This window comes from Felis catus, chromosome A2 (assembly GCF_018350175.1).
Source record: "Felis catus isolate Fca126 chromosome A2, F.catus_Fca126_mat1.0, whole genome shotgun sequence".
NCBI classification, from domain to species: domain Eukaryota; kingdom Metazoa; phylum Chordata; class Mammalia; order Carnivora; family Felidae; genus Felis; species Felis catus.
In genome coordinates, this window is record NC_058369.1 from 5,866,057 (window position 1) to 5,888,163 (window position 22,107).

At 50.6% G+C, this 22,107-nt stretch overlaps 2 protein-coding genes across 3 annotated transcripts in view; one reads left to right on the top strand and one right to left on the bottom strand.

Annotated features, from left to right (window-relative positions):
- The window catches only part of CCL25 (C-C motif chemokine ligand 25), a 33,752-nt gene extending 23,312 nt beyond the window's left edge, over nucleotides 1-10,440 (bottom strand). The window contains exons 1-2 of one of the 2 annotated variants that reach the window (XM_045045026.1): nucleotides 10,247-10,440; nucleotides 9,602-9,733 (exon numbers count right to left, since the gene is read on the bottom strand). In XM_045045026.1, coding sequence (XP_044900961.1) covers nucleotides 9,602-9,635 — 34 coding nt within the window. In that variant the 5' untranslated portion in view covers nucleotides 9,636-9,733; nucleotides 10,247-10,440. Of the gene's footprint in view, nucleotides 1-9,601; nucleotides 9,734-10,246 lie in introns of those variants that run through there. The other variant, XM_045045029.1, reaches the window with a different exon arrangement.
- A 93-nt stretch (nucleotides 10,441-10,533) lies between these two features.
- ELAVL1 (ELAV like RNA binding protein 1) overlaps nucleotides 10,534-22,107 on the top strand; it is a 38,921-nt gene continuing 27,347 nt past the window's right edge. Inside the window, exon 1 of the mRNA XM_023244561.2 lies at nucleotides 10,534-10,712. The gene's annotated coding sequence lies outside the window, so the exon portion shown is untranslated. The remainder of the gene's footprint in view (nucleotides 10,713-22,107) is intronic.

Consider the following 22,107-nt stretch of genomic DNA (forward strand, 5'->3'; position numbering starts at 1 on the left):
TTAAAAATACAACCAAAAACATTTATTTGATGCTTTCAACGCAAGGAAATAAATTTGTTGTTCATAAACCACCCAGACCGGGCTGCCTGGTTATGGCCGCCAGAGCAAACACTACGTCCAGGGTCCAGGACGTACCTGAGACAGCGGCGTATCGGGTGCCTACGGATGTGGGGAAGGAACAAAGATCAAGACAGACCCTTCCTCCATGGCCATGGCTTCTCCATTCTCCTGTGTGGACCTGGTGCTTTAACTGCACTGAGGAGGGTTCTTCCCTCTAAACTCAACCATCTTAAGCCACTGGGCCCCAGTTGAATGGGGGAGTGGAAAGAACCCCCCCAAGATGCCACCATGAGCCGATGACCCCCCACCCAGCCGAGCTCTCCTTCTCCACAGTGGTCCATGCAAACTTTCTCCTCCGGACGCTCCTCTCTCCTAGACCCCACCCACCTCTCCTCTGCATCCCACTTGGTCTTTCCTACTGTCCATCCCCTTGGGCCCGTGCCCTACTCTCCCCCTCATTTTTCCAGCCTGGGGTGGAGGGTCACGTGCAGTGCAGGTGCGATTCTGTGCCCCACCTTGTTCCCGTACATCATGAGCTCTTTATTTAGCACCACGGTCCCAGCCAGTGGCTCCTCTCTGCCGATCTCTGGGAACGTGTGATCCTGCGCCCACTTGATCCTTCTGTAAAATGGGGCTAAGAGGACCCAGCTCAGAGGCTGACTGTGAAGACTGAACTGCATCCACACGGTGGTCCGCCTGGAGGCGGGGAGCCCCTCTTATTCCATACGGTTGCCGGCCTCCTGTCTTTTCTAGCGGACGTGCAATTCACCGAGCCAGCCTCATCTCTGGGCATTCAGGTTGATGCCAAGCCAAAGGTGAATCACTGAAGTCCACGAGAAGTGTCCTCCGGGGGGCGCCAGGGTGGCCCAGCCGGTTACGCATCCGACTCTTGACTTCCGCTCAGGTCACAATCTCGCGGTTCCCAAGTTCGCACCCCATGTCGGGCCCTGTGCTGTCAGAGCAGAGCCTGCGTGGGATTCTCTGTCTCCGCCCCTCCTCCTCTAGCTTTCTCTCTCTCTCAAAAATAAAAAATTTTTTTTTAATTTATAGGAGAAAAAGTAACATCCTCCTGCAGACAGCCCTTCCACGGGTGACTCAGGATCACTGTGAGTGGTACGACCACAGGGGCAGAATATGAACCCTCTTCTGTGCTGCGCAGGTATCTTAAAATGGGTGTCTTCCCAATTTAATGGGGCTGGCGCCCCCGAAGAAAGCCAACGTGGGGGGTTCTGGAATGATCTTCACCTGGACTAGCCCTCATCCTTGGGCCTCGACAACTCGGTGGGAGAGCTGCTCTGAGGTTTGTTGACTCTCCCCTCCTGCGAACTGTTTTTGATCTTTGCTCCTTTGGTTCTTATCGATTTGTGTGAGCTTTTAATAGACTGATAACCCCTGGCTTGTTCCTATCACACAACTGGCTCTTGACACAGAGTTCAGGGTGCCCGGAGCGCTCCGAGAAAGGCTGCTGGGTATGCATTGGGTATTTTGTCTGGGGAGCTGGGAGGTTTCAAGATTTTTTATGATACAGGGAGTGTGGGTGTTGGGGGGGGGGCAGAACCTGGTAACAGAAACATCCATCCTTTGGTGCTCCCGCCCCAGCTCATCAGGGGCGGGTGGGAGGCACCGTGCACGTGGACTGTGGCGAGTACATGAGTCCCTGGCCTGCTCCCTGTGGGCTGGAGGAAGAACAAGGCTGGAGAAGCGTCGCAGAGGCTACCTTCCTGCCAGTGACTCGTGAGCACGAAGTCTCCAGCTCATTTATAAAGACAAGATCAGGGAAGCCAGTCTGGTGGTTTCTTAAAAAGTTAAACATAGCGTTACCATGTGACCCAGCCATTCCACTGCTGGCTGTACACCCAAGAGCGTGGAAACCATGTTCGTAGGGGCGCCTGGGTGGCTCAGTTGGTTAAGCGTCTGACTTGATTTTGGCTCAGATCTCGACCCTATGGTTCATGGGATCGAGCCTTGCACTGGGCTCTGTGCTGACGGCACGGAGCCTGTTTGGGGTTCTCTCTCCCTCTCTCGCTGCCCCTCCTTCCCTCTCTTTCAAAATAAATAAGTAATAAAAAATATATATACGTATATGTATATATATATACACACGCACATATATTCACATATCTCGTGGTTCGTGGGTTTGAGCCCTGTGTCAGGCTCTGTGATGACAGCTCAGACCCTGAAGCCTGCTTCAGATTCTGTGCCTTGCTCTCTCTCTGCCCCTCCCCTGCTAGTGCTCTCTCTCCAAAAATAAACATTAAACATTTTTTTAAATAAATAAATGTTAAGAAATATTAAAAAAATAAAAGAGGGGTGCCTGGGTGGCTCGGTCGGTTAAACGTTTGGCTTCGGCTCAGGTCATGATCTCACAGCTCACGAGTTCGAGCCCCGCGTCGGGCTCTGTGCTGACAGCTCGGAGCCTGGAGCCTGCTTTGGATTCTGTGTCTCCCTCTCTCTCTGCCCTTAACCCACTCACGTTCTCTCTCTCAAAAATAAACAAACATTTAAAAAAAAGAAAAGAAAAGAAACATTCACAAAAATCACTGCAGAAAACCCAACAAATACACGTGAAACATCTACAGGCAAAGCGAGAGACCTCGTTTGGCACAGAAAGGAAAAATCAGAAATCTTAAAAATGAAAACAAAAGTGAGAGTGGCTACTCAGGTCACTGTAGAAACGCGGGTGACCGAGTGCATATACCTGGAAGTGAAAGCGATCGCTATGGGCGATATGCCAGGCCACTCCGTGACCCTGGGAGCCAGAGCTACAGGGCCTTTCCTAGCCTTTGACCTGATGAGAGATAAAGCGTCCAGTGCCCTTCTTGCAGGGGAATGCTTACAGGTCAGTCAGATGCAGAGAGATCGTTCTGGAAAACAAAACTTGCCAAGCTCGTCCAGGTCAGTGACCCACGTTATCTCAGGTGGTGGCGGTCGAGGAGCCGCGGTTTTCAGACGAGAAGTGGGGCCGTGCTGCTCTTTGGGGCGTTAACGGCGCCACGTGCTCTGCCCAGTGCCCGCTCCCCCTGTGTCCCTGAGCAGGTGCTGCCACCTGCCTTTCACTAAGAAGCAAACAGAGGCGCAGGGAAGTTACTAGCACAGTGGTTCCTGAAACAGCCCCGCATCTCTATGCCTGCTCCAGGGACGGGCCTTCCAGGTCAGAAATGTGCACAAATGGGAACCACAGGGGACCGACACCCAGAAGGAGCCTTGGCTACCTGGTTTTCCAATTCTGAAATGATCAGAGACCTGAGCTCCAAACCGCTGCTCACCTGAAAATAAACGCTGCTGCCTGAGAAGAAATATAGCTTCTTATTTCTTTACACAACTGACCTACTCAGTACTCGAGATGGAATCAGACCGGAGTTGGGGCTGTGAAGTGCATGAGTGCCAGAAGGTTCTCTGGGCTTGTCCAGGCCTGCCCGGCCTCTGTTCTCAGAACAAATATCTGCTTTGGTGCCTCGGCTCTGGGAGCTGACCAGTGAACGGCTCACTGGACAGCGACACCCATTTCTTATGGCACCAAAATAGCCCCCACCCACTTTGGGAACCCTGTAAATGGTTCAGATGTCACAGCTTCTGATGCGGACAGCACAGAGCCCGCTTAGGATTCTCTCTCCCTCCCTCCCTCTCCCTCTCCCTCTCCCTCTCTCTCTCTCTCTCAAAATAAACGTACATACATACATACATTTCTCTTTGGCTACAGGACAAATTCTTTTACATGCTCACTGCCTATGGCAGGTGTACTGGTTCCTTGAGGCTGCTGTCACGAATGACTGCGATCTTGGTGGCTTGAAACAAGACACATTTATTCTCCTACGGTCCTAGAGGTCAGAAGTCTGACATCAGTCTTGCCAGACTAAAATCAGGGTGTCAGCAGGGCTGCGGCCCTTCTGGAAGTGCTAGGAGGAAATCTGTTTCTGGCCTTTTCTAGCCTCTAGGGGCTGCCTGCGTTCTGTGCCTCAAGGCACCTCCTCCACCGTCAAAGCCAGCAACGGGATCACCGAACTCTGACCTCTGCTTCTGTCATCACATCTTCTCTGACTCTGATCCTCCTCCCCCGCTCTTGTAAGATCCTTGTGATTACATGTCCCATGCAGATCATCCACAATAATCTCCCCCTCTCTAGATCCTTAATGCCATCTGCAAAGTCCCCTTTGCCAGGTAAGGTCACACAGTCAGAGGTGCCAAGAGATTAGGACATGGACATCTTTGGGGGCTGTTATTCTGTCCACCATAAGAGAATTCACATACTTTTTCTGAAGAGGGCCCAACAGTAAATACTGTAGGCTTTGGGGGCCATCTGGCCTCCGTTACCAGGACTGGCTACACAATTTTCAGGGCCCAGTGCAAGATAAAAAGGAGGGGACTCTTATTCGTGTGTTATTAACAATTTTAAAACAGTGGGGTGCCTGGGTGGCTCAGTCGGTTAAGTGTCCGACTCCTGATTTTGGCTCAGGTCATGATCCCATGGTTCACGGGTTTGAGCCCTGCGTCGGGCTCTGTGCTGACAGCTCGGAGCCTGGAGCCTGCTTTGGATTCTCTGTCTCCCTCGCTCCCTCTGGCCCTCCCCCGCTCATGCTCTCTCGCTCTCAAAAAATAAGCATTATTAAAAAAAAAAGAATTCTAACACGGGGACGGAAGTGCAGAGCCCTATGAGATTATACAGTTTGCACAGCCGTGACGGAGGCCCTGCCTGAGCAAATCTGCTTCTGTTATGGCCGGAAAGCAGCCATGGGCCACATGCAGACAACAGGCGTCGCTGTGTCACTATCAACCTGATGGCGACAAGCAAACTGTGATTTCCTCGTGTCACAAGACGCTATTCTGCTTTTGCTTCTGGTTTTGTTTAAGTCGGCTCCACGTCCAACGTGGGGCCTGAACCCACGACCCTGAGACGAAGAGTCACATGCTCCACCGACTGAGCCAGCAGGGACCTCCTCTTTCGTTATCTTTTCAACCACTTAAAAATGGAAGCATCGTTTTTACGTACAGGCCGACAAAACCAGGTGTAGGCTGAACTGAGCTATAATCTGCCAGCTTCTGGTCCACGGGATAAAATCCCATCTCTGCCTGACTCGCCAGGGCCCTCCGAAGCTGGAGACTGACATCTAGTCCCACCTCACAATCTGCATCCAGCACTCCTGACGGTTCCCGTTCCCTAACAGATCCCCCAAGACAGATCGCGCCTTCGTGCCCTCGGGCCCCTCCATCCGGAAGCCCCACGTCCCACATGCTCCCACTGTGTTCCAGCTTGGACGCTGCCCTCCACGAGGTGGCTCTGTGCCTATCCCGTCACCCTGGCTGGACTTACATGTCTGTGTGTCCTCCTCTCCTTCAGGGAGTGATGTGTTCAAGTGCGGGGGTGCAGGCTAAGTTATCTTTGGGTCTCCTGACCTCACGGGCCCTCCGAACTTAAAGTGACACCAAGAAGAATCTAGAACTTTGGTAGCTAGAGTGTACTCAGATTCCAACCCCTAAAAACCAAAACTACGCTTCTTACCTAAACCAAAAACCAAACAAACAAAACCCCAGAGCGAGAATTTCCTACCTTAAATTCAGACCAAGAAAATAAAGATCTCTGAGACCAAGCTGACCTGGGTTCCAATCCTGACTGTCCTTGCGAGACATGTGCCTTTGGACAAGTCACGTCCCTTGCACTTCAGATGGAGTCTCGATTCGCCACGGCTCACCAGGCCGTGTGACTTGCCCCTTCTAGCCCATGAGTCTCCTCTCCTGCCCCTGTCTCCACCACTGGCCTTTTCTCAGTTCTTAAGTGTGCCAGGTTCCCACCTGCCTCAGGGCCTTTGCACTCGCTGTTCTTGCTGCCTGAAACATTCTGTCCCTGTTTGCCTGGTGACCTACCCTTCCTGCCTCAGCTGCAACCCCACTGACCTGGAAAGTCTTCCCTGGTCACTCCAAAATGAAGTCAGGCTCTCCTGCTACATGCTTTGCTGGCACTCTGAACCTCTGCAGACTGTAATTATTTTGAAATTTTGTAATGATAGTCATTGTGTGATTTCTCATCACTGTTAACAAGAATAGGATTTAATAAGTACTTCATGCCACACTCTGTTCCAAAGGGTCTAAAAGTGGGTGATTTCATTTAATTCTCCCAGTGCCTTCACAAAGTATTATAATCACCCCCATTGCACAGAAGCTGAAGCTCAGAAACGTTAAATAACTTGCCCAAGGTTGCACACCCAGTCGATGTTGGAGCTGCCCTGTTAAGCCTGTACCCACAGCTTGACTGGGACTTCCGTGAGGGCAGATGCCCGTTCTAGCACGGTCACTGTTGTATCCCCAGGGCTGAGCATCTGCACCGGGTACACTGTGAGTGATTAAAAAGTATCGATGACCTAAGGGGCACCTGAGTGGCCAGCCGGTTGAGCATCCGACTCTTGATTTCGGCTTAGGTCATGATCTCCGCGGACCATGTGGAGCCTGTTTGGGATTCTCTCTCTCCCTCTCTCTGTGCCCCTCCCCTGCTCACGCTTTCTCTCTCTCTCTCTCAAAATAAATAAAATAAACTTAAAAAAAAAAAAAACTTTCGATGACCTAAAAGAAACAACACCCCAGTAGCAACGAGCATTCCAAGTGCCCAGATCTTGGTTTCTTTTTATCTTATTTTTATTTTTTATTTCTGTAACATTTATTTATTTTTGAGAGAGAGAGAGACAGAGTGAAAGCAGGGGACGAGCAGAGAGAGGGAGACAGAATCGGAAGCAGGCTCCAGGCCCCGAGCTGTCAGCACAGAGTCCAATGCGGGACTCGAATCCACAGACTGTGAGATCATGACCTGAGCTGAAGTCAGACGCCCAATTGACTGAGCCACCCAGGTGCCCCCAGATCTTGGTTTCTAACACTACTCTCTAATAAAAGGAACCAGGCTGGGAGAAATGACTGATTCTAGGACTGGGGCAGGAAATATGTGAGATAAACCCGAGGCAGCCTGTAGTACCAGAGAGTAAGGAAGTGCTCCCAAGAAAACCAAAAAACCCCAAACCAAATACACAGACGGGAATGTGTCGAGGAACCACAGGAGCCAACTGAAAGCACCCTCAATGGCCAAAGCTGGAATAATTCAAATAAAATAAAGTAGTATTGGGTCATAGCCCAGAGAATAAAATAAATATCTAGAGATCACACTGATATAATCACATAATGCATAAGCTGGGGGCGCCTGGGTGGCTCAGTCGGTTAAGCGTCTGACTTCAGCTCAGGTCGTGATCTCGCGGTTTGAGTTCGAGCCCCGCGTCAGGCTCTGTGCTGACAGCTCGGAGCCCGGAGCCTGTTTCGGATTCTGTGTCTCCCTGTCTCTCTGCCCCTCCCCCACTCACACTCTGTTTCTCTCTCAAAAATAATAAATACACATTAAAAACGTAATGAATAAGCTGACAAATCAGGGAGAGAAGAGAAATCTCCCATGCAGAATTCCACAGAATTTACATAGATACCTCACTTAAGGAAGGGGATGTACCTCTTCGCTCTTTAGGTATGTGCTGCACACAGTGACTTTCTTCCAAAGTATACAGTACAGAGAGGGAGGGGGAAGTAACTTTACAGTGGACAAACCCGACAAACGCTACCTTGGCCCACGATCAAGGCCAACATCAACAGGCACAGAACACGATGGAAGTATATACCTTTGATGGGATGTGATGAGAGTTACACCTTACATCTGTGGTCTTCCTCCCCATAAACCCCATCCCAGTCTTACCACAAGGAAAACACCAGATAAATTCTGACAGGGGAGCATTCTGCAATACCTGATCAGTCCTTCTCAAAATCATCAAAAACAAGGGAAGTCTGAGAATCTGCCATAGCCAAGAGGAGCCTAAAGAAACAGGGCGCCTGGGTGGCTTAGTCGGTTGAGCGACCGACTTCAGCTCGGGTCACGATCTCATGGTTTGTGGGTTCGAGCCCCGCGTCGGGCTCTGTGCTGACAGCTGTGAGCCTGGAGCCTGCTTCGGATTCTGTGTCTCCCTCTCTCTCTGCCCCTCCCCACTCATGCTCTGTCTCAGAAATAAACTTTTTTTTAAATTTTTTTTTTAACGTTTATTTATTTTTGAGACAGAGAGAGACAGAGCATGAACGGGGGAGGGGCAGAGAGAGAGGGAGACACAGAATCGGAAACAGGCTCCAGGCTCTGAGCCATCAGCCCAGAGCCCGACGCGGGGCTCGAACTCACGGACCGTGAGATCGTGACCTGGCTGAAGTTGGACGCTTAACTGACTGAGCCACCCAGGCGCCCCTCAGAAATAAACTTTAAAAAAAAAATTAAAAAAAAAAAAAAGCAGGGCATCTCAGTGAATAGGATTGTAAAAGTTCTCATTGCAACAGCAACAAGATATTTGTAATTACGGGTGTTAACTAATTGTAGTAATTATCTTATGTTATACACATACACCAAATCGTTATGCTGCGTATCTAAAACTAATAGTGTTACATGTCAATTATAACTCCAAAAAAAAAAAAAGGAAGAAAAAAAAAAAAAAACAGAGTACCAGGACAACCAAAAGTAATGTGTCATCCTGCATGGCATTCTGGACGTTAAGTAAAAAACAAGGAAATCTAGTAAACTATGAACTTTGGTTGACATGTATCCCTACGGCTTCGCCAATCCTAACAAATGCATCGTGCTAATGAAAGATGTTACTAACAGGAGTAACTGGGTGTGGGGAAAACGGTAACTCTGTACTTTCAAATATTTCCATAAATCTCAAACTGTTCCAAAAGACAAAGTCTATTCATGAGAATGATAACAAGGCATAGATGAATAAATGAAGGATTTCATTCTTCACCATGGCGACAATGATTAAAACTCCCATCTCGGGGCGCCTGGGTGACTCAGTCAGTTAAGCACCCGACTTCAGCTCAGGTCGTGAGCTCACTGTTTGTGGGTTCGAGCCCCTCGTCGGGCTCTGTGCTGACAGCTCAGAGCCTGGAGCCTGCTTCGGATTCTGGGTCTTCCTCTCTCTCTGCCCCTCCCCTGCTCGTGCTCTGTCTCTGTCTCTCTCTCTCTCTCGAAACTAAATAAACGTTAAAAAAAAAATTAAAAAACAAACCAAAAAACTCCCATCTCACAGAGCTTTTGTGGGGATTACACAGGAGAATGCACATGAAGATTCAGCACCAGATTCGGAGAATACGCCACCACATTTTACTAAATCCACGCCATCCACTAGAGGAGCCACAAGCTCTATATCACTAAATTAATTAATTTATTTATTATGGTACTAAATTTAAATTAAGTAAAAATGAAGAATGTTAAAAACCCAATGCTGTGGTGGCACCAGCCACACGTCAAGTGCCCAAAAGTCACCTGGAGCTGATGGCTACTAAATGAGCGGTGATAAAGAACATGCCCATCGCTGCAGGAAGTTCTACCAAACAAGGCACTAAACAACGAATGGCAGAATTACTTGCTCAATTCCTGCGATCCCTCCGCACTTGCCATCTTCTCAACCTTCCCCACCTCCCTCTTTCAAAGGGCAACCCCCACATTCCCCATACTCCCCTTCCCCAATGTACTTTTTCTTCTTACCCCTTTCCACCACTTGATGGGGAATCCGCTTCATTTCTTTTCTGTCTCCCCAGCTAGCATTGCAGGGTCCAGTGCAGGAGCCACGTGGATGCTGAGCTCTTGAAACGCAGCCGGTGGAACCTGAGATGGGCCCTACGTGTAAGACATACAAGATTTCAGAGAGTTGTGGGGGAAAAGAAAAAAAGGATGTAAAAGACCTCTTAAGTTTTTATATTGATTACACGTAGAAGGAACATCTTGCACAGACTGAAATAAAACACATCGTTAAAAGTAACTGTTTTTAACTTTTCTTTCCCCTGACACAGCTACTAGAAAATTTAAATCACGCCCCTGGCTAACATTTGGGGCTAGCATTTTTGCCTGTTCGCTGCCCATACAAGTGACTGGCGTATAGTAGACACTCAATAAAACTTTAATGACTAACTGCTGAGCTGGGCCTCTGGGAACCCGCTAGCTCCAGTAGTCAACGCTGAATTAAGGCTGACCACGTCCCATGCTCCACCTCCTCACCATACCAGATAAGGAAACTGAGGCCCGGAGAAGTGACGTCAGTCCCTTCCCAACGGCACGTAGTGCGGAAACGTCGGGGTCGGGATTCGAACCCGGGTCCTGTCCCCACAGCCATGGCGCGCTGACCATTACTACCTGGCGGGGCGGCGGCGGGAAAGACAGGCGCGGGTCACACAGCATGCGCTCCACAAGGGGCGCGGCTCTTCGGCCACCGCCTTCCGCCGGCCTCCGTGGGCTGGGCCCCAGCCGGCCCCCACCGCGGCCATCGCCGGCCACCCGCGTCTCCGCCGGCCGCCGAGCCCTTCGCAGGCGGCGCCAGCCGGAAGTCCCGCCTCCGCCGCGCGCCCCTGGGCGCCGAGACAGGCACGCCGGCCAATGAGAAGCGCACCGTGGAGGACGCCGGCCAATGGGCGCGCGCGCCGGGGGGGCGTGTCCGGGCCGCGGGCCGGAGCGGGTCGTGCGCGCTGAGGAGGAGCCGCCGCCGCCGTCGCCGTCGCCGCTGCCGCCGCCGCCGCTACCGAGGCCGAGCGGAGCCGTTAGCGCCGCGCCGCCGCCGCCCGCCCGCCCCGGAGCAGCCCCGGGCCCGCCCGCCCGAGTCCAGGTGAGGCGGGGGCCTTCGGCGGCCCCCGACGGGGTAGGCCGCGGCAAGCCTGAGCTCGCCTGGCCCGGCCGCGGGCGCCCGCGGGCCTGCACCGGCCGAGGCCCAGGCCGCACCGGGCCGGGAGGGGACGCGCGCGGGCCGCGGCGGGCGGGCGGGCGGGGGCCGGCCGGTGTGGACGCCGGCGACAGGCCCCGGGCCGGATTCCTCAGCCGCCGCGAGGGGCGGGCGAAGGGGACACGGCGTGGGCACGCGCCTGGCGGCCGGGCTCCGCGGCCGGGGCCCTAGTAGTCCTGGGAGCTGGGGAGCCGGGGGCGGGAGAGAGAAGCCAGAGGCGAGGGAGTGGGGTGAGCGCCTTCAGCGCGCAGAGGTCACGGCCCACAGGCTCGCTCCCGGGGGAAATCCTACAGATTCTTTTGTGGTCGTTGTCAGAGGACCGCGGTCCAGCGGAGATCCTTTTAGAAGTGTGCATACCCTTCAGGATGTATGGGAACCCTAGGGGGAAAAAAAAATATTTTTTGAACGCCATCTCTAACAAAGCTGTTTTTGGGGCGTGGGACGTTGGGATTTGTAAAATGTGTGTGTGTGTGTGTGTGTGTGTGTGTATGTTGAAAACACAACCTGCACGCATTTGAACAATGGGGGATGGATGCTCTTCCTTTTCCGGTCTCCTCTGATGCTAGGCTTCTGGGTTTTGATACCTACTGTGTGCAGGGAAGGTGGAGAAGAACTTTTGCTTGTGCTGTCCCTGGAGGGACAGAGCCCCCACCCCCACCCCCCGCCCCTTAGCAGAAGTATGCACATAGGATCCATATGGCCATTGCTCCAGAAGTGGGAAAATGAGAAAGATGATCCGACCACAGTAGGGTTTCTCAACCTGGGCACTAACATTTTAGGTCTATCACACTTGGTTTGGCAGGGGGAGGGCTGTCCTTTGCATTGTAGGATGCACGTTGTAGTATTTATTGACTAGCATTCCATCAGATGCCAGCAGCATCTCCCCCCCACCCCCCCACCCCCCCAGTGCTGAATATCAAAAATGTCTTCAGACGTTGCCAAAAGTATCACACACACACGAAAACCACCACGGGACTAAATGATCTTTTACTAAAAGTTCCTCCAGCCACAACGCTGATGCCTTGGTATCCAGGGCTCCCGAGACCTTGTACAAATTCAACTGTGGGAGCCTTAGTCTTCTTATCTGTAAAATGGGGTGGAAAAATTGCTGTGTGGATTTGAGAGTGTGGGAAGCTCCTAGCAATGGCCTGAGTGTGGGAAACACTGAATAGGTAAAGTTTAAATAATCACCAGTATTTAGTGAGGGTTTGCTATGTGCTTGTCACTTCACAGAGCTTTATCCCCAGCCCTTGAGATGGGTGCTGGTGTACTTTACATCTTCAGGACAAACAAACCGAGGCTTAGATGGGTCACTGGTTTTGACCAGGCTCGCACAGTAGGGTAGCTGAGGCGGGATTTGAACTCAGGTCCTCAGACTCAAAGTCCTTACTCCTAACTACAGAATTTTATTGCCTTTATGATCACAAGTGGCCGGGAGAATTCCGTCCAGTTGTCACTGAGCATCTTCTGTGTGTAAAGTGTTGGGATCTGTTAACAAAATTTTGTGACCTCAAGGACCACAAAGAGGCTGAGACATAGGAATACCTCAGAATGTGGGAATAAATAATGTTTATGTTGAAGCACTGGTTTTGAGGAGGCACAGTTTCAGTCTGGGTGTGCTGAGTGTGAGGTCATGGTGCAGCAAGTGGAAAACGAGAGAATTGTGAAAACACTGGCTTTTTGCCGCTTGCTTATTGCTTCTCTTGTTCCCCACTTCCCATTTGCATGTTTTCATACTCCAGCAAAAGTTGTCTTTTTTTACTGCAGATCTGATCGTGTCACTCCTGATTAAAAGTTTTTGGGTGGAAGAAATTTTAGTTTTTTTAACCTCTGTAGGTGACTTTAAAGCTAAAGTTTGGGATCCCAGGTCTTGCACATTTTAACCCTCCCTTCCTTTTGCATTTCACCTGCACCTAGACCGGAACCTCTGACCCTCTTTGCCTGTTGTGCCCACTGCCTGCCACGTCCCAGTTCTCCTCCACCTAGAGATCCTTTCCTCATGCTCTGTGGCCCCACTCAGAGCTCACTCGCCATTTGAAGCCTCCTCTGATTGCTACGCTCCTTCTCCTCCCCTCTCCCCCGCCAGAATCAACTGTTCCTCGCTTGTGTCCCCATCCCATTCAATGGAGTCAAATGTTGAATGGCGAGGGAAGTGCAGTTGCTGCCTTTTGCCCCTAGGTGGCAATAGTGAGGCAGCGAGGCTGACCAGAGCCTGTAAGTCAGGGGAAGACCAGAGGAGAGCAGCCTGCAGAAGGGAAGTGAGTCCTGCTCCCCTCCTTTAATCAACTCTCCCGCTCCCCTTTTAGGCTCTGGGAGGCAGTGGTGATTACAGTGTGTGGGCAGATTGTTTCAGTTATATACTGACTGGTGTGGAAGCACAGGAAAGGAGACTGTTAACCTAGGCTTTGGTGTGCAAAGGAGATCACAGAATGCCTCCTGGAGGAGGTGGAGTGGGGCGGGGAGAGGGGTTAGCCAGGTACAGAGCACAGGGAACAGCTTTGCACGATACAGGAACAGCATCTGCCAAGGCACGGGAGTGGGAACCTCTTGGTTTGTTCCGGGAACCACGTGGAGTCTGGTAGTTCGAGGGCAAGCAAAGTGAAGTAAGCAGGGCACGAGGACTCGTGTGGCCGCTGTGCAGAGGGGTTGGATGTTGTCCTGTAGGCCAGCCATGGATGATTTTAGGCCATAAAGTGAAGAGGTCAGATCCGCTCACAGTTGGAAGAGTCGGAGGGGGATGATGCTGAAGGCCAGCACACCAGTCGGGAGGTGATCACTTCCCTCTATGTAGGAGAAGCTGTGCATGTGGCCCAGAGCTGTAGTGGTGGGGAAAGGGGGGGGTGGGTTTGAGACATGGCTGGGTGTGTAAGAGACACGGGACTCAGTGGGTGGTTAGATGTGGGACGCGAGTGAGCAAGAGAGGACAGCAGTGGACGGTTCTGGGTCTCTCCCTGAGGGACGAGTAGAAGGATAGTGGTCAGTAAGAGAAGCAGCGAAGGCAAGAGGAGTGGTTGGGAATGTGGACGTAGACAGGAAAGTGCCACTGGAATAGAACGCGCGTACATGGACATGCTGCAAAACAGGGAGGGGCAGAAGGTGTTGTCCGTACGTGTCCGTACGTGTTGGGGGGGTCTCACTTTTATGATAACTGTCCGTCCCCACTTGACCCCGGGCCTCTGGGTGCCTTGGCCAAGTCAGTGGTCGTACTTTTGTAGGTTCAAGACACAAAACGCAACTGTTTGCTCATTGTCTGGGGAACAGGGAGAAGGGGAAGAAATTGCCTCCTTGAGGAAATTCTCACCTGAGTTGGGGAGAAAAGACCTTTATAGATGCAGAAGATGAGGTAGCAACCGGGGGAAGCAGCGGGTCGTGACAGCATTGAGAGCGTTGAGAGAGATGGTTGTCTGCTGCTTGGTTCTTGGGTTTGATGAAAGAGCTGCTGTCCATACTGGTTGTTGTGATCAGAGAGGCGTGGGCAGGAGTTTTCAGGCGCAGCCAGCAGCCCCGGGTGAGTGAAAGGAGAGCACAAAGAGGTCCGGAAGCCTGAGTGGACTGGTTTGGGCAGGCAGAGGGGTCAAGAAGGTGAACTCGGAGATGAATTTAGAAAAGGATGTCCGGATCAGGTGGTAGAGGGTTTCTGGACACAGTCAAGAGGTGATCTTGGAAGTTTGTGTTTCTGGGGGAAACTCCAGGATGGACGGAGTGGTCAAGAGGCTTTTGTGGTACGAGGTGGTGGGTAATGGCCCGAATTTGGGGGCTGGGATGGGTTCTGTTCCTTTATCTTATATACCCCATACCTTGCTCTTTGGCTGGCACACGTTCGGCACTCTGTGTATACTTGGGAGAAGGAGGGCCAGAAGGGGGCTCGGGAGTGACTGGATCCAGCCGCCCACCAAAAACGACATCTCTACTGGAGGAAAGACATCTCTACAAAGGAAGGAAACAGTCCGGGATGATCCAGTGGCAAGACTGATGTCACCATGAACAGAAGTAGGGAGACAGGAGGTGGAGGAGTGATTTGGATGGAAAAGACCTGATTGGGTTTAGAGAGATTGGGTTTGAAATAATCATGTGGCAGGGAGACCACTTGGGAGTCTGTCTAGGCAAGAGGTAACAGGGACCTGAACAAAAACGATGGCAGAGAGATGGAGGAGAGGGCGACATATCACTGATGTGCATCTGGCAGAACTTGGTGCCTACTTAGGTATGGGGGACAGAGAGAGGTGGCTTGGGAGATACATGTGTCCTGCCACCAGAGGAAGTAATTCAGGGGAGGAGGAGGTTTGAAGAGGGGGGCAAGGACTGGAGGAGAGGGTTTAAAGGTGTCTGCGGTTGGGCACAACGAGGTCAGGGAGGCGCATGTTCCCCTTGATTTTGTTAATGAAGTAGGAGTAAGGAGATGGGTCAGAATAAGGTTGATATCTCTATTGGGCAGATTGAGAGGCGAGCCGACCCATAGCTTGCGTGTGCGGTTGATGGTGAGGGAGCATAGACCACCAACCAGGTCTTCCACGTGTGTGGGGCTGTAGTCGTGAGCTCTGTGACTTCCCTGCAGTCCCGGCCCATTAGAAATGGCATCCGAGGTTTGGATCACTTCCAGGATCCCAGGGGCAAAGAGGCAGAGTGCTCCTCAGTGGACCTGGAGACGGTGAAGTGGCCACTTGCCGAGCACCAGGAAGCGTGCCAGGCGCTGTGAAGCAGGCGACAACATCCCCATTTTGCGGACAAGGAGGCTGAGGCTCCAGGAAAGGAAGTGCCATCCTCCACGGTAGTGTAGCTGATTAACAGTAGGGTTAGTGCTGGAGCTCAGGTCTGTCAGACTCCCAGGCCAGTCCTTCCTGCTGTGCCGTGTTGCTTTGCAGTTCTGTATGAGAGCCCTGGAGTGGCCTGGACCAGCCAGAAAGAAGCTGGAAACTCTAGCAGGGCCGTGGAGCCGATCCTGTCTCCTCAGGCCTGTGGAGCACTTGGACTGGGCCAGACACCAGCCTCACCTGACCTGCTGCTTCCCGGAGCTTCTCAGCCTGGTGGATATGTAATTGCTGTGACGTAGCCTTGGCTGGCCCAGTCAGGTGGCTTTACCCGCCAGGGGCTGCAGGAAGTGGCGAGTAAGGAAATACGTACCATGTTCACTTAAGCCCTCCCCTCACAGAGCAGTTGTAATTGGGTCAGGTGGTTCGTTCACTTTTTCTCTGGCACCCCAGAGTGTTTCCTGGGTGACCTTACATTCCTGAGGCTTTTACCTTGGAGAACTCAGAGTTTTACATCTGCAAAGGACCTTAGAAGTAATTGAGTCCAAGCCTCATCATGTGATGTGTGAAGTGTCAGGATTGAGCCTGAGGATCTATCTATTCGACTGTTCTAGTTTGGCTCTGGCTGGAGTAGTTCAGCACGCCTGCTCTGGTGCCTATAAAGTGAGACAGATTCTCACCGGGGCATGATGGGAGCTAGTCTTGCTGCTTGACCTGTGTAAGTTTTTTACACACACATCTCGCCTCTGTGCCCGTAGCGCTTATACGACTGATGTGAACAGTGTTGCTGGAGTCACGCGGACAGCTAGGGTTGTTGAAAATAGTGCAGTGGGACTGAAGACTCTCAGAGATCATCCAAGCAGGACTTCTCTGTAATGTATGCAGTTACTGGAAACGTTTCCAAATCACCAGGAATTGCTTTGCTAAACGAAGTTTCCCCTTTTATTCCCCATGATTGAGTTTGATTCTGTGGGATGGGATGGATGATCCCAGAAAAGTAAGGTACTGAATGAATGAGTACGCTATTAATACAATTTCCACCCGCCCTTTAACATCAAGTGGCAAATATACGATTCCCAGGTGGGTCTGAGATCCAGTGTCTGTCTGTCCCCCGTCACCCCCAGCCCCCCACCCCCCCACACACACCGTGTGTGCCTGGATGACTTATCTACAGTTTGCCGTAGTGTGGGTTGGGCGGGGGCCCTTAGGGGACACCACCGTAGGTTTGGGCCCCCAGGCTGTCAGCCATGATGTGGGTGAAAAGCAAATAATTAGGTGTTAGAGTGATTTGCCCATCAACAAAGGTTTGGACTGATGGTGAACAGGCCCAGGGAACTAGGGCGACCTACTGTCCGGGGGGACTTTTTACAGATAAGTGAGGAGGTGATGGAGAGGGCAGACACTCTCTGCAAGAGGAGCAGCCAGCACAGAGACACGGCGACAAGGTCTGCAGCTTGCTGGGGAGGAAGTTGGAGCCAGGGGCCCCATCACGAAGGGCCTTATGTTTTGTCCATGGGAGGCTCTCTGGAGTGACCGTCAGAGGCCTGGCTGGCCCTGCCGCTTCTTAACAGCGGGATGACTGACCCTGAGCAAAGTCATGAATCTCCGAGCCTCAGTGAGTGGGGACGCCACTGACAGGGAACGCCCAATGCATTGACCGGGAGGAGTCCACGTGGAAAGACCGCTGAGTGAGAGGGCACGGCCTGGTGAGCTGCGAGGTGGCCAGAAGTGGCTATGACTTGGAAGTCACTGATGGTCAGACAGAGATGAAGGCCCAGCTGTGATTGGTGCTCGCCAGTAGCTAGCTTGGGCTGGGTTATCGATGTGGATTCGGAAGGGTCAGGGGAAGGGACCCAGAGAGCAGGGTGGGGCAGCCCTGAAGCATCGAGAAACCCTGCGTTCAGAGTTTGCGTTTCTCCACTGTTGCCGGTTGACCAAGAACTGGGCCCGCAGGGGCTACTCAGCCTCACCCAGGGTGTCAGGAGGAGTCAGGGTGCTGGGGGATAAGGTCCACTCTTTAAATCTTTTAAAATTTATCTTCCAGTTCGCTCCTTTTGTAGAGTTCTTTGAGTTTTGGCAAATGCATAGAGTCGTGTTACTACCTCCACAATCAAGACCTGGGAAAGTTGCACCCCCCCCACTCCCCCCACGAAGCAAAAATGCCTCCTGGTGCTCCCGCTGTGTGCTCCATGCTGCCCTTGCTCCCTGCCCCTGGCAACCACCGATCCATCCCTATGGTTTTGCCTTTTCCAGAACGGTCTCATGTGGTATGTGGCCTTGGAGTCGGGTTTCTTTCACTCCGCGAAATGTATTTGAGATTCATTCAAATTGCGTGGATAGGGAATGCTGTTTTATTGGTGAGCAGAACCACATCCTGCAGCCTTCCATAGTCTCGCCACTGATGGCTTGAGGGGCGTTTGAGCTGCGCCCGGTTAGGGTGTTGATGAATCAAGCTGCTGTAAACACTTGTGTGGGGGTTTCTGTATGAGCACAGGTTTGCATTTCTCTTGTATGACGACTAGTATAGGATTGCTGGGTCTTACGGAAAGTGTTTAACTGTCAGGCGCTGCCCGTACATTTTCCAAAGCGGCTGTAACATTTTTACATTTTCCACCAGCGATGCACGAAAATTCCCCGGTTTCTCCACATCCTCACCAGAACTTGATATTGTCTGTTTTGTTGTTGTTTGCCTGCTTTTGTTTTATTTTGTTTTACGCATTTTAAATGGATTGGGAGTATTCTCATTCCGGATGAGTAACGGTATCTCAGTGTAGTTTAAATTTGCATTTCCCTAATAAGTAACAATGTCAAGCATCTTTTCACATGTCTGTTTGCCATCCATGTATCTCCTTTGGTGTGTTGTTTGTTCACATCTTTGTTTATCTTTAAAATTAGTTTAGTTTAGGGGTGCCTGGGTGGCTCAGTCGGTTAAGTGTCCGACTTCGGCTCAGGTCATGATCTCGCGGTTTGTGAGTTCCAGCCCCGCGTCGGGCTCTGTGCTGACAGCTCAGAGCCTGGAGCCTGCTTTGGATTCTGTGTCTCCCTCTCCTTCTGCCCCTCCCCTGCTCACACTCTGACTCTCTCTGACTTTCAATAATAGATAAACATCAAAAAAAAAATTTTTTTTTAATTAGTTTAGGGGTGTTTGGGTGGCTCAGTCTGTTAAGCGTCCGACTTCAGCTCAGGTCATGATCTCATGGTTTGTGGGTTTGAGCCCCGCATCGGGCTCTGTGCTGACAGCTCAGAGCCTGAAGCCTGCTTCAGATTCTGTGTCTCCCTCTCTCTGCTCCTCCTCCATTCTCTCTCTCTCTTTCTCTCTCTCTCTCTCTCTCAAAAATAAATAAACATTTAAAAATTTGTTTTTAATTGGTTTAGTTTAATTTTTTTTACCCCTCCCTTAAAATTAGGTTGTTGTCTTGTTAAGTTTTGAGAGTTAAAAAAAAAAAAGTGTATATTCTGGATACAAGTCCTTTTTCAGATACGTGATTTGCAATTATTTTCTTCCAGTCTGTAGACTGTAATTTTCCTCGCAGTGTCTTTTGCAAAGCAAAAGTTTTACATTTTGATGATACTCACTTTATCAATTTTTTAAAGTGGATTGTGCATTTGGTGTGGTGTCTAAGAAATCTTTGCCTCACCCGATGTCACAAAGATTTTCTCTTAGAAATTTTCTGTTTTGGGGGTGCCTGGGTGGCTCAGTCAGTTGAGCATCCGACTCTTGGTTTTAGCTCAGGTCATGATTTTGAGTTCGTGGGTTCGAGCCCCACATTGGACTTTGCACTGACAGCGTGGAGCCTGCTTCAGATTCTTCAGATTCTGTGTCTCCCTCTCGGTCTGCCCCTCTCCTGCTTGCACTCTGTCTCTTTCTCTCTCTCTCAAAAATAAATAAACATAAAAAAAATTTTTTTTAAAGAGAGAGAAATTTTCTGTTTTTACATTTTAGAACAGAGGTCGGCACACTTCTTCTGTAAAGAACCAGATGGTAAATATTTTCAGCTTTTTGGGCCATATGGTCTCTGTCACAACTACTCAACTATGTCACTGTAGTGCAAAAGCAACCACAGACAATACATAAACAAAAGAGTATAGCTGTGTGCCAATAAAACTTTATTTGTAAAAACAGGTGGTGGGCCATATTTGGTCCACAGACCATGGTTTGCCAACCACTGTTTTAGAAAGTCATCTTTTTGGGGCGCCTAGGTGGCTCAGTTGGTTTATCTCCAACTCTTAATTTCAGCTCAGGTCATGGTGTCATTCATGGTTTGTGAGATTGAGCCACACATCGGGGAGGGGGGGGCCGAGGCTCTGTGCTGACAGCGCAGAGCCTCCTTGGGATTCTGTCTCCCACCCCTGCCCCTCTTTTGTGCACGCACTCTGTCAAGTAAATAAATAAACTTAAAAGAAAAAAAAAGTCCTTTTTTTTACCAAACAGAGAGGACACTCCACTCTGAATAATGAGAATGGGGTAATTATTGCCCAGTTCATCACTGGTGAAAGCAGGGGGAAGGAGAAGGCAGAACAGTAGGTGCCTAACTCAGAACAAAGGTGAAGAGAGGGAGAGAGAAAGGAGAAAGGAAAGAAGATAAATGTTTGAATCACCTTTTGAGCAGACTTCCTTGTGCATTTTAATTTTTCAGAGTTAACCCTTGCACTTTGGTTCAGGCTTCAGCAGACATGGTTGGTTGGTTGGTTGGTTGGTTGGTTTTTACGCTAATCTATCTTAAAGACTCGTGGCTGCAGATGCTTTAACAGATTCGTGGAGTTTTTCATGAGTGAGTCCATTATTGCTGGTGGTCCCATGCCTTCTACTGAAAATTGGTATTTATTTAACCATTCTCTAACTCATATTTCGATTCTGTCTACCATCTTATGAGCTATGGGATCATGGGTTCCTCACATACTTCCCTGCATGTATGTGATTATTCCTGGAGAACAGATTCCTACGGTTCTGAACCAGAGGGTAGCATTTGTATTAAAAATTTTCATAGGGGTACACCTGGGTAGCTCAGTCGGCTAAGCGTCCGACTTCAGCTCAGCTCCTGATCTCATGGTTCGTGAGTTGAAGCCCCACGTTGGGCTCTGTGCTGACAGCTCAGAGCCTGGAGCTTGCTTTGGATTCTGTGTCTCCCTCTCCCTCTCTCTCTCTCTCTCTCTCTCTCTCTGCCCCTCCCCCTGCTTGCACTCTGTCTCTCTCTTTCTCTCTCAAAAATAAATAAACATAAAAAAGTTAAAAAAAATTTTTTTCATAGACACTACAGGTTATCTGCCAAAAAGGTTGTACCATCATATACTTGTATCAATGGTGTGTGAGGGTGTTTTCCCCCCTGATCCTTAGTCACATTGGATTTTATCCATTCTGGGTGGTCTTCTGTCTGACTGCCAGAAGGTGGCATCTTTTTTGACATTTTCCTCATTATTCATGAATTTGAGCTCTCCATGGTTTATTAGCCATTTGAATTGCCAGCGTCTATTAGTTGTGGCTCATATCCTTTGTCCACTCTCTGTTAGTGATGTGTCTTTTTTCTTATGAATTTGTAGATGCTCTGAATCAAGTGGTCTCAGCCTTGGGAGTATTGACATTTGGGGCGGGACGTTTCTTGGTTGCGGGGGCCATCCTGGGCCTTTTGAGATGTTTAACAGCATCGCTGACTTCTACCCACTAGGTGCCAGTGGCACACCACCACCTGTATTCGTGATAACCAAAAAGGTCTCCAGACCATGCCCGGTGTCCCCTGGGAGCGCCAGGTCACCCCAGCTGAGAACCACCGACCTAAATAATATAATAGGTGTAGCACGTATTTTCTCCAAGTCCGCTGTTTGTCTGTGTATGGTGTCTTTTGCCATACAGAAGTTCTTAATCTTATGAAGTCTGACTTTCCAGTCATTTCTTTCGATGCTAACCTATTTTATAGAGAACAGGGAGCATAGAACATTTTCAAATAAATAAAAGAAATGCTGGGAGAGTGGACTAACTTTGCACGTTGTGTGTGGTCGGAAGCAAATTAGGAAGTGGGAAGGTAGAGAAGAGCCAAATGTTTCCAGCAGGAAAAAAATAAAGTAATAAAATACAAAACACACCACACCTAACTCCTCCCTCAGTGCTGACTCAGGGGGGGGAGGTGGGAGCTGTGTTCAGGTTTTTACATAACCGCAGGCAAGGCTATTTTTGAAGAAGGCTGCGTGAGTGCTCCTGACAGCGGGCACCGGGTTTTCAAGCGTAAAAGCAGGGCTGGGCAGGAGGGATCTGGAGAAAGGGGTGGGCCGCCCCCGAGACCTCCCGGCTGGTGGGCAGCAGGGCCCCTTTCTCAGAGATGACACTTCAGCCCCATGGGAGCGAGTGCCTGCATAGTTAGAGGCAGGGACGTGGGACACCTTAGATGTGGCAGCCGCATGGCCAGTTGTGCCTCCAGAGGAGCCGTCCTGGTGCTCTCGGCTGCATTGATCTGGACTCCGCTCTGAAGCCATCTCTGTGCTGTGATGCTTCCCGCCGAAAGTGAAGGCTTCTGCGGGCGGCCGAGGGCATTCCAGAGCCT